The sequence below is a fragment of the Daucus carota genome, chromosome 4, assembly GCF_001625215.2.
Source record: "Daucus carota subsp. sativus chromosome 4, DH1 v3.0, whole genome shotgun sequence".
Classification (NCBI taxonomy): Eukaryota; Viridiplantae; Streptophyta; class Magnoliopsida; order Apiales; family Apiaceae; genus Daucus; species Daucus carota.
Window position 1 is genome coordinate 10062149 of NC_030384.2, and position 12949 is coordinate 10075097.

Here is a 12949-nt window from a genome sequence, read left to right on the forward strand (position 1 = left end):
TCCCGAGCACTATTTATAACGGGAATCACTAATATATACTGCATTAATCACTGTTTTATACTGTATACAAATAGTGATTTTTATTATTCAAAATTGTGAAAATCTACTTACCTAAACTATTGATAATCGATTATAGATGATCAATTTCAGTCGCAAGAAGGTTCTTGACCGTAAGACGTCGTAAGAGAAGGTATATGATGGTGGTAAGTAGTGGCTAGTTTTGGTAAGGTATGATGGAAAGTGTATGTGACTATTGATGATGGTAGGCGGGCAAGTCATAATACCGGCTGGTAGTGGTGGTAAGAGATTAATTATTACCATTTGGTTAGAGATGATGGTCATATACATTGCACATACATGTATGTATATAATTATATCTGAGAGATATGTTATATACAAAATAGTGATATATGATATACAAAATAGCGAATTCTGGTGTTAACAATAGTGATTAAATTTGGGTTTTCAGTTTGTAGGCTGATTACGTTTGTATTACTTTATACATCACAAATCACTTTTTGTATATAACATATCTCTCAAATATAAATATACCCATATATATATATATATATATATATATATATATATATATAACTGCAACGTATATGACCATCATTTTCACCTGAACTGTAATATTGGACGTCTTACCACCATTACCAGCCGTTTCTATGACTTGCCACCATCGGTACCATCACCAATAATCATGAACACTTTCCATCATAACTTACCAAAACTAGTGAACACTTACCATCATCATATACCTTCTCTTACGGCTTGTTACTGTCAAGAACCTTGCTAAGATTGAAATTGATCATTTATAATAAATCATCAATAGTTTAGGTAAGTAGATTTTCTAAATTTTGAATAATAAAAGTCGTTGTTTATATACCCTATAAAATAGTGATTTGTGCTTTATAAATTAGTGATACCTTTAGTTATAAATAGTAGGTAGTTATAAATAGTAGTAAGAAAAATGTTTTTTAGTTTGTATTAGGAGTTTGTTTGTATATGATCACTTGCCTCTCTCTCTCTCTCTCTCTCTCTCTCTATATATATATATATATATATATATATATATATATATATGTATGTATGTATGTATGTATGTATGTATGTATGTATGTACGTACGTATGTATGTATGTATGTATGTGTATGTATATGTATATATGTATATATGTATATATGTGCCATTCTTCCATTGATAACATCATATATAGAGTCCTGTGGTGAACCAGTTGGTTCTACTTCAAAATGTCAATAATTATTTTAAAATTAGTTATATGGAATTTTATTCTAATGTAGAATACATAACATGCACAAATAATTAGACGCATACTATCTACGTAAATTTTGATTTTTTAATTTGGTTCCCATGTAGAACCACTTTGAGTGAATATGGCTCCACGGTTGAACCACTATGTATATTATGATTAATTTTCAACTTTATTTCGATTAAAAATGATTATTTTTTTATTTACTAATTATATATTAGATGAATAGTGACATTGATACATGAATTATATGTATATATACAGGTGTTCTATACTTCACTCTATAGGAGATGGTTTGCTCAAAGAAGAACTCTTAAAAGAAGAGCAAACAAGAACACTTTAGAATCAAATATATAATCTCATCTAAGTGAATTGAATTCTATTTTAAGTTAATTAACCTTTATTATGATCGTATTTAACATGTTTAACAATAAATATGGATTAAAAATAATAAGATTCTATTTAAAATAAATAGGCATGTGTTGCATGTTATTTTACTATAATGAATTAATTAATTTTAAATAACTTCTGACCTAGATCAGCAAGATCCATAGTCAACATGTGGTCTCCGATGGATTTTTTCACCGTCAAGTGAACCATCTCCTTCAAAATCAGTGTAGTAACAAATTGTTGTTGACTATTATTTGAGAGCATCTCCGGTGGAGCTCCTAAATCATTCTCTTAACAATAACATAATATAAGACTCCTAACAAATTAATACATTGAATATCGTGATAACTCCAACGCTATTCTTTATACTTACTCTCTGTTTATATTTTATTGTTATTTGAGGGAAAAGATGAAGATATAATTGGAGAGAATGAATGGAACGGGAGGGAACTGAATATTTCATTCAATGATAATAAGTTAAGAGCACCTAGATGCTTTTAAAAGAGAGGGGGGGGGGAGATGAAGCTCTTAAATTTATAAAGAGCCATTAAGAGCACTACTTTTTAACATCTTCGTTAAGTTTAAAGTTAGGAGTTTGTTTGAAGACCCCATTGGAGATGCTCTGTATAAGACAAGTGGATGGACAACGAATACATCGTGTCAATATTATTCCGGCATAAGTATACATTATAGTCATAAATATTAAAAGTGTAACACTTGTAAATGTGTATTGATAACAGTTTTTTCTAAATTTAATATACATGCTAATATTTAGAGATAGTATAGGCTGATTTAGAGGCTGAGATCAGGAGATCTAGTGGGTGATTTAGAGGATGACAACAAAAGACTTGGTGGGTGATTTAGTGGCTGACATCAAGAGATTTGTTGGCTGATTTGTAGCTCTAAGAGCATCTCCAATGGTGTTCGCTAAATGGGACATGTAAGAAATTATGTAAAGTTTGTCGAAGTTATAAGACATTGTGCTTTAATGGTAGTGGCTATATTAATTGGTTATATTTTTAAAATGGTATATCATTATTATTTCAAGTTGTATAATTAAAATATATTACTTTAATATGGTAATTGATGATGTGGAAGTTTAGAGGCTGGTCAAATATAACCAACTATTTCATATTGGCTATAATTTTTGTTAAGGGGAATAACCCATCGGAGTGCCCAACTTATTTTATATTATCTATATTTTTTATTTATGGGAAACAACCTATACTTTCTGAAAAGGATTTTAGAGGGTTAAAAATGTTTTATATAGCTCTTCTTTACTTATAACTATAAATATATGAGCTTGTTTGTAACTTTATCTCCCATTTCTTGTCTTAGAAAATTTATGTCACTAGGGTGATCTGACAACTTCCTCGTTTGATTTAATGGCGATAAATTTTACTTTAACTTTTCACTTTTGAATTCTAGTGATGACAAAAGAATTATAGAATAATATTGATGGAACAATTGTTGCACCGGTAGCAAGAGAAAGAGAAATTTGTGAAATAAGAGGTGAAGAATACTTAAATCAAGTCTTGGATCTTGAAATTATGGAACCCTCCATGCTACTCAATCTGGTGCTTTACAAGACTTGTAAATATATGTGCAGTTTTCTTTAACAAGACTTCCCATCAAAGCAGCACATTTTGACGTTTTGAATTAGAACTTGAGTTGGTGCAGCTCAGCTAAGGGACATGTCAATCCAACAATTCTATGCTACTTTTGAGTATTTAAGGGCTGAGTATATGAATATTTTGTATGAATGTGTAACTTCTACATGACTAATTTTAATTCAAAGTGTGCATGAGAGTAGCAAACGTGACCAATGTCTAATAAAATCAAGAGGAAATATATATATATATATATATATATATATATATATTAATAGTAGTAATAAAGCACCTCAGTTATTTCTACACTTCACATCTTATTTTATATCGAGGCTTGTTGTCCAGAGACCCTCACTTGCTGAGTCACTTAAATAACTGAAAGGGAACCCAAATATTTGGAGGAGCACTTGATCGAAGACTTGGACTATTGCAATTTGCCACAGAGCAGAAATAATCAACTGATCAAATTTTATTATGAAACCTATTCTGCTCTTTTTATTTATGTACTTTTTGAAGACTTTATATTTGAATTTCATGATTAGTTAATTTTGGATAATTTTATTGACTTTATATCATCTAATTTTTTGTTGAAATATGTATGTTTTAGTGTTTATTGTGTCTTAAGTTTTTTTTTTTTTGGTGAAATTATGTAATGTTTCCTATATCCTCATATATGGAAACAGGAGTAACTAAACATACTGTACATGTTCATAAAAATTTTATATTTTTTTAAAAAAAATTATTATGGACAGAAGTAGCAAATAATAGTAGAAAAACCGAAAAAAAAACCGTAACCGACTAATGGTTAATCGCAACCGAAAAACTGTTTTAATTGGTGTGGTTACGGTTAATGATAATTAACCGAACCGCATTTAACGGTTTAGTTACGGTTAATGTCCGGAACCACACCAAACCGCACCATGCACTCCCCTAGAGGATATCTTGACCAGAAAACAGGTTTAAAGTATGAACAATCACTCTTATCATACACAAATATTTAAAATCAATAAGAGTAGGACAAGATAATACTGTATTGCTACTGACAACCTTTTTTTATATTGTTCAACTTCACTCTTGACCTACATCATCAGGTGAAAATAATTTCTGAGATAATTTTGTAATACTTATTGCATCAGTTAGGAATAGATTTATAACTGTGATCAGGGGATCTTGTAGATGTTAAATTCAGTATATTAGCTTTATTGTGCTTATAAATACATCTCTTTTTTTATCTATTTGATTACAATATGATGCATTAGGATAATCTTCAATCTGAAATATACATGTGTATTTTATTTTTTTATAACCAAATAACATGATTTATAATGAAAATCATTTGATCGAAAATATTATATTAAAATCTAATGGTATTTAATAATTGTATTTAATTGCCTGGAATAAGCATCAATTCACTAATTACAAAAACTAACTTCATTTTGGGGTTGGTAACTAGTTTTGAATACTTTTTAAATTACTAGCATAAAAGATGTTGCAAATGGTATGACTAAGAGTTAGTGAAGCTCCACTTAAATACTTTAATATATTTTGGAGACAAATCTCCATTTTTTAATAATACGTCATTATATTTATATTAAATATTTGGCATATACTATCTGCTTTATTAGTTTATTGAGATCATTTACTGTTAATTGATTTAGAGATATTAATTGTACAGAGTCAGAAGTGATAGTAATGTTAATATAAATTATTACTTTATCCATATTGTTATACATCATGACCAAAAATGAGTCGTACAGACCTTTTTCAAGTAAGGGTGCAATGAGAAAACCATTCATGAATATGAAATAATATCCTCACAAAGATATGAAAACTACATATGGTAGAATGAAAAACTTACAACAGATGTCTGGATACCTTAACAAAAACTTCTGATACAGGGCCATCAGATTTGCTAGCATCCAATTCTTGTTTAACTCTTTCCAGACCCTTGTTAATTGCTTGCATTTCTTCTGCTAGAACTTTTAATTGAATCTGAAAGAAAGAACACTAAGAGAAATGTCTAATCTTATGCTTCTTATTGGCGATGAGTAGTAGATAATATTGAAACCTTCGATGCAGTTTCCAAACTGATAAGATCCTCGTAAAAGTCTAGTAGATGAGGCAACTTATCCGCAAAAACCTGAAAGTGACATGTGTTAACACGACTAAAATTATGAGAAACACTAAATCGTCAACATACGAGTAAAGAAATTGTGTAACAATATTTTTGAGATTTTTTTGTCTACTCCAGTATCTGAATAACAATTATATAATAAACACAATTGTTATTAAACTGTATATCTGATACTACTAAGCAAAAAGAAAATATGATCATATATTAGAATGGGCAAAAAAAATGAAAAATAATTAAAAAGCAAAAATAGTCACTAAAATATTGGAGATCTTTTTTGTACCAACCAAATATCTGCAACTACCTAATCCAAGGATTAGTATAAAAGGTCATCTTAGACATCAAAATATGCATCATATATCACGAGATTCACTGAAAGTCATTTGGTCTCATTATTTAAACTTACTTTTTTAATATGTCAGACTATTGAGTCCAAAACTTTTAATAGACAACAAACTATGTGATGCCAATATGGCAAACCAATTTTAAGGAGAATATCAACAACTTTCTTCAGTTTTATTAATATTTGTTTGACATGTCAGCAAGGCTTGGTATTTGCTGGAGTAATAATATCCGAAGAATCCAAATATACATCAAAATCAAATTTTGTTGCGAGGATCTAACTTTCTTGAGAACATAAATTGATTACTCTTTCTTTACTCAACACTCCGATTATCAACAATCCCTAAACTTCCAAAAACAAATAGAAGGATATATTATCACCTAAAAAAACCAATCAAGAAGCTCAAAGAATACCTCAAAATTACTCAACAAAGTGAAGGAATAAAATTAAAAAGGATTCAAAGGTTGACGAATTGTTAGAAGAGATTGGAAACATGAATTTACAAAACCCTAAATAGGAGTTATGTTAAGAAACCGGAGTTTTGGAGTTTCAAAAAGGGGACTTTCAGATTATACTTTAAGGGATCGTTGGGTTCATGGGGATCTCGAATCAGGTATGGTTCTGTTCATTCCAAACTCAAACCTTGTCTTTGATTGCAAAATATAAAATTTCAAACTCATACCTCAAACCCTCAAGGTGTGGGTTAGCATTAATGGTGATAATATATATGATGATGATGGTTTTGAGGTGACTAGGTTTATTCACATGGCTACACTCTAGGAGATGCTTAAAGAGAAATAGTGGTCTAGTATCAAAAGGCAATGGCTGAGGAAGTAGAGGAAGATTCCATTAGAATGCAGCTGGTCTCATTTTATAAGAAAACCTCAAACTTCATAAGATTCAAATGATCTAGCTAAGAAGAGAAGCGAGGGACTTGGTGAGTGCCATTGAGACCATCAAAAGAGAACTTAAACAAATCTTGAATGACAGAGTTCCCATTGACAATATCTCCAACATGAAAACAAAATTAGTAAAAAGGAGCCATTCACTTTAAAGGTGAAAAATATTGAAAGTAGAGGAGATATCATAGAGGCCAATATCTCCAAGATACTTTAAAATTTGGAATCCCAAACTCAGTTGTTGCAACAGTTCCTAAATGCCAACACTAATTTTCAATCCCTTGACTCTAATAAACAGGGGATAAATCAGCTATTGTTCATGAGACAAGATTAGAGAAAACTGCAAGTGAGAATGATATTTCTGGTCCCTATTGAAAAAAGCACACATAGGTGGAAATAATAAAAGCAATTGTGTTCTATGTGTTAAGGTCTAAGAGGAGCTACCATTTCTGTAGAAGAAAAAAGAGATTCTTCTGTAGCAGCATTCGAATATACCACGTCTTACTCTAACATAAGTGTCCTCAAGAAAAAGTCAAGGGTGAAGCTCCTCACATAAATAAGTTCAAATGCTAATTAGTTGATGGTAAAACTTCTCCGCTAAAAGAATATGGGAAGAACATGATGAGGGATGATTTTCCATTATCGAATCCAGATGAATTTTATCTAATGGCAAAAGTGATACACCCCTGAGCTATAATATACAAATTCTTATAAGGAGCTCTTAGACTCTGATACAGATCCAGCAACATCTGATCTTGCTAATGTTCAAACACCAATACTTGAAATGGATTGGGAGGGGATTGTTCATCCCCTTCTACATCTATTACAGAAATTCTCTTAATCCAAACATTGGCTACTCAACCTCTGGTTGCAGATCTTACCTCTGCAGTTCAAGAAACTCAAACTCTAAACTCTCTTACTAAAGTTGTTCTAGAAGCTAATGAAAGACAAAAAGCTGCGATTCAACTATTAGAAATTTATTCAAGGGCTATAGTTCATGAGACAGATGGAACATATGGTGAAGAACTTGCTCAACATTCTAAAGAAGAAGTAGTATCTCACACTCAAATTTAGTTGTATCTGGAAATCTTCACCTTCCTGCTAACAATGAAGAAGATGTGATTGAAAGAGTGAAAGATCAACTTAAGCTTGGAAAGGAGGAAATTACTATCAAACAAGAAGTTGATGCAAGTACAAGCTCTTTTGTGCCAAGTCCAAAATCTGATGATGCACCTGAAGGTGAAACAATAAATCAGAGAATAATTACGAACACTGAGGACCATCATGCATGGCTAAACTCTGAATGAAGGAAGGAGTAGTAGTCAACCTGGAAGCATGCAACAGAATTCTGTATATTTACTGCTGCTATTCATCTCTAGACTGCTGAAAATTCAATTTATAATCTAGAATTCCTATCATATTTGAAAGCTTCAGTTTTTTTATGAAGTCCTTTTACTTTGAGCAGAAGAAAGCCTAAACTAGGCTGGACAAACTCAAAGAAGATTTCTCTAAAATGGGAACTTCTCAAAGGAGTGACAAATCAAAATTCTGCTTCCTCTAGTAGATGAGGTAAACGAATTGGAAAAGAACCAGCAGGAAATGAAAAGTCAACTAAAAGGCATGCAAGATTTTCTAGAGCTAATAGTCTATATCCTTGTTGGTGATGATGATGCCAAAAACGGGGAGATGCTAGATAAATACAAATGCTCATAATTGAAATCTCTGTAGAAAAAGAAATTTGATGATACTGGTGATGAGGGGTATAAGGGGAATCTGCTAATATCTGATGATAAAGCTTCTTACATGCCTACGGTCATGATCAAGGGAGGTATAAGGATGGAAAGAGAAAAATGACAAAATTTGAGGATTAATCTCTCATTCTTCTTGAAGTTGATAAGGAAAAATTGCCGACAATTTCTGATGGAAAGTCTAATAACCAGTCTGACGAGTTTTTGGAAGCTTGGGATGAACCAAACAAATATATGCAGACCTTACAGCTCAAGGGAGAAAAACAACAGTATAATATAAGGATCCCAAGATCTAGGCTCTTGATGCTGAAATTGCCAAAAGACTATTTATGAGAGGCAATCCTTGAATGAATTTTGGCTAACTTAAAAAAGAGGAAGAAAGGCTTGCTGCTGAGAAGAGGAAGTCAAAAATGCAATCTTTCACAAGACAAATATTTACAACAACGCACATGCTAAATGAATGAGCATGGGAGAAACTATTACTAGATATGGAAAGTACTTTATTTGTTTTCTAGTAAGGTTATAAACTTAGGATATTTAACCAAGTAATGTACTTCATTTTCATTGTATCTATCCATATAAAAATTGAGATATTTGCTTAAAGTTGTTAGCACAATCTTTTATAAGCAATTTCTTAATTCTCCTTTGTATCAGTTGTATTTAATAACACATAAAAGTTCTTCAATATAAAAATATTTCAGGTGAAAACACATACCCTCCTAAAATTTTTAAAGAGCTTTGTTTCTTAAATTTCAGTTTGATTCTCTTGTTCCATGATTTAATTACATGCATAAAAAAATTTAAAATCTCAAAATTGTATTCAACCCCCCAATCTATCTACTGATTGAATTGTTAAATAACAGTTCTTCTTAGAAATATAAAATAGTATTTGCATACAAATAATCTTGTCACCAGATCACTAAAAGGTGAATATAAACAGTATGCGGATAAGGAACTTGTAGTACAACAATATTGTTATTCAAAGTAATCAGAATATTTGGTCTCATTTAATAATATATATACACACAGTTTAATACGTGAAAATTAAACAACTATGTAGTAGATAAGACTTACACTGAAACATAAAAGTTGATAAATTGTACAAATAGAATACAGGTTTTGCGCACCTTGCAAAGATAATGCATTAATGTCATCTTGTTGTTGGTAGAACGTGTCTCAGTGAGTTTTAGAAGACTATCTAACTTGAATCCAACTGCAGAACCTGTGCAATTCGAGACATAATGAAACCCTGGTCCACATACTAAGTTGAAGACCAATTGTCGTTATACATCCAACACGAGCAATAATCAAAATATCTTTCAAAACATTTCAAATAATAACATCTTAATTGAATCCAATCACTATGTATTTTTTTTTCTTGTTGCATATAGACTTTTAGATTGAGTATTTGTTACTCTGGATTAATTGTGATTGTATATTCACTTACCCCAGGTGTTGTAATTTATTCAAACTCTCTAGCAGCCTAATATTTTTAAATTTAACATATTACTTCATTCGAATATTCAAGTATAAGAAGATGAATAGAATCTTATTCATGTTTATGCTATGTTATTATTTATTAAAATCATTTTAGTAGTCCAAGCAAACATCCCGAACATATATTCAAAGGCATTTCCTAAAAGTTTGTAAAACAATTTCTAAATGTTAAAGGGACTTATGCTCATCTTATTCATGTACCATTTACACTGTGTAGATCATTCTATGTTTTAGTTTCATATAAGAATATAATATGGTAATTATTAATCTGCAAAAGTTGAAAGCTACTGTACGCATAAACTTATAAAATAAATTAAACATATGGAAATCTTTCTATTTGACTCTCCATAAACTAATCATTGATGTAAAGTGTTGTCATTTCTTCTAGTGGTGCATATGACAAATAGTTTTTAATCTTAATAGACTTTAAAAACAATGTTACATCTAGTTTCAAGAAAAAATAATTTTTTTTCCAATAAAATTTGCATGTTTTGGACACCAAGTAAAAAATTATAAATGGTTGACTTTGAGATAGTTAATTAAGTTCTTGACAAAAGTCAGTCAATTCATCCTCAATATATTTCGATGCAAGAATGAGTTTTTCTTTGAATAATTCTCAATATGAAGATAAAATTATTTTATGATGTCTACACCAACAACTTAATCTGTTCATAAGTCTTTAGATTTGAAATGACTTTTAAGGGGATGATTAATCATAAACATATAATCAAGACAGTAACATTAATTGAGGAATAGAAAATTATAGTTTTTGCAAGAGATAAGGAAGCAAAAAAACTCATATTATAAACCATATGCAAAGGCCTACAGAGATAACTGATTTCTTACCTCTGGCTGTTCCTTGGTTTAGGGTATTTCCCACAAATAATATTTTACTCATAATTTCTTTCAGCTTGCGGGAGTTCCGAACCTAAACATATGAAAAATTACATTGATAACTCTATCTTAATCTTTTATATCGAGATCAAGTAGTATTTATAAGCAAAAACTAATACTCAATTGTAAAGGCAAACTGTAATACATTTAGTAGATTTTAAGGGCCCACGTGCATTATTGAGATGCTCAATTAAATACAAAGACTAACCTCTTCACATACAACAATGACAACATTTAAATTGTTCTTGAAATCTGAAATCTGAAATAAGTAATAAACATTAAGCACATTTATATATTAAATGAATAAGTGAGATTTTTTATCAGGTTTATACAAGTATCACTAGACCTGGGTATTCAACTGAATCCTAAAAAGAAAAACCCTTAATTTGGATTCCACCCGCGGGACCCTCATCAGCTCCAAAAAAAACTGTATTGCAAAAAAGATTATTTTATAAACATGAAAACATATTAATAAACACTGAAAAAATAAAATATTGAAATTTAACTTTATGTTTCTAAAGAAGAAATTATGGATAATAAAGAGTATTGTCTCTTGGAGTGCTAAAGATCACTCTTCATCAAACTACTTATAAGTTTTAACTCTTAAGTTTTCAGTTCTTCTAAAATATCAAGGTATCTTTTTAAGTAGACATAGTAGGATATTAGATTATATTTCAAGCCCCTCTCACCTAAAAACCCAATTTTGTGGGGTTGTAGAGTGGGTCACGAGGTTCTCATTGTTTAAAAAATATTTTGTCTTAGTGTCCAAATTATATTCAAAATACTGGTGTTACAAGTAAATCGAACTCCAGACCAATGCCAGCATGAGTCCTCAGCCTGACTTTTGATACCATGTAGTAAAGAAAAACCAGATAAACTGTTCGAGTATATTAGTTTTCTTTATAATGTAAAAGAGAAGTTTCAACCTATGGTCTTTTTCTGGATAGACAGGTAACTCCTGAACTAGCAATCGAATCAGCACTAATTAAACCTGGAAATGGTTCAAATAGATCAGTAATTTTTATGACATTACTCTGAGAATAAGGGTTTGTCAAAATCGATTTCAAATTGTCTGAAAAATCTTCCCAAGTTGTAGAATCTTCAAAAATAAGAAAATTTTGAATTATCATTAAAGTAAGAGCTAATGTCTCCACATGCAAGGGTCTACTGAATAAAACAACATATAGGAATTAGCCCTAGCAAATGTAAATGAACAAACATAGCGAGGAAAAGCAAAAGAAGAAGCACAATTTCATGACACGGACCTGTTCGCACCTTCCTAATCTTTCTTTGTCGCCAGTATAATTCTGTGTTGTAACGATACATAAAAAAAATTAAACAAAATGTAAAAATGATATGATCATAGAAAAGTATGTATCCTTCATCTACAAATTACTTTTTATGTGTAAAAAGCACATCTTATAATGTAGAATGGTTAATCAAAAAATTGCAAGATAAATAGAATGGTAATTTAGTAAGGACCTCACGTTTAGAAGCTCAATCTCTTCTTTCGTTGGACAGAATTTTATAAGAATTTCAACTTGATCAGCATCCAAAATTGTATCATCCATTGTCAATATTGCATCCTGTAAAAGTGAGACAAATTTGATAATCTCTCACTGATTTAATTATTATTACTTGGGTAGAAATGACGTCTTACTAGATGTCACGCATTGTTTATAATTTTAATAAAAAGATATTAAAATTATAGACAATGTACTAATAAAATAAAGGATCACACAAAGAATGATTAGAGGATTATTTAATTTAATTTTATATTTGGATTAGGTAGCAATAATTCGAATTATTTATTGATTAATTAAGTGTGACTTTATTAATTAAATAAATAAGATATTGAAATTAATCAATAAATCGAAATTAAGTTGTTGAATGATTAAATAAGACTAAATCTATAATAATTTGGAAATTCGGATTTATTAAAACTTCAAAATCATTTTAGGTTTAGAAGTCTTTTTCGTCTCTTTATATAAGGTCTCATTAAGCCTAAATTAGTTTTTATATTTTATTTGATAAAACACACAAAACCCTGGCAGATTTTGAGAGAGAGCAAGAAGACTCGGGTGCTAGTACACGTTCATCCTCCAAGATCGTTTGTGTGGATACCTTCAAGACATGTATCGTTTCATGACGAGATACGTGGTGA

At 30.4% G+C, this 12949-nt stretch overlaps 1 protein-coding gene across 1 annotated transcript in view; it reads right to left on the reverse strand.

Annotated features, from left to right (window-relative positions):
• The window catches only part of LOC108192386 (formin-like protein 20), a 35951-nt gene that overhangs the window by 11233 nt on the left and 11769 nt on the right, over positions 1 to 12949 (reverse strand). The window contains exons 5-10 of the mRNA XM_064091998.1: positions 12237 to 12371; positions 10994 to 11044; positions 10738 to 10819; positions 9522 to 9616; positions 5342 to 5413; positions 5149 to 5265 (exon numbers count right to left, since the gene is read on the reverse strand). Of these exons, the coding sequence (XP_063948068.1) occupies positions 5149 to 5265; positions 5342 to 5413; positions 9522 to 9616; positions 10738 to 10819; positions 10994 to 11044; positions 12237 to 12371 (552 nt within the window). The remainder of the gene's footprint in view (positions 1 to 5148; positions 5266 to 5341; positions 5414 to 9521; positions 9617 to 10737; positions 10820 to 10993; positions 11045 to 12236; positions 12372 to 12949) is intronic.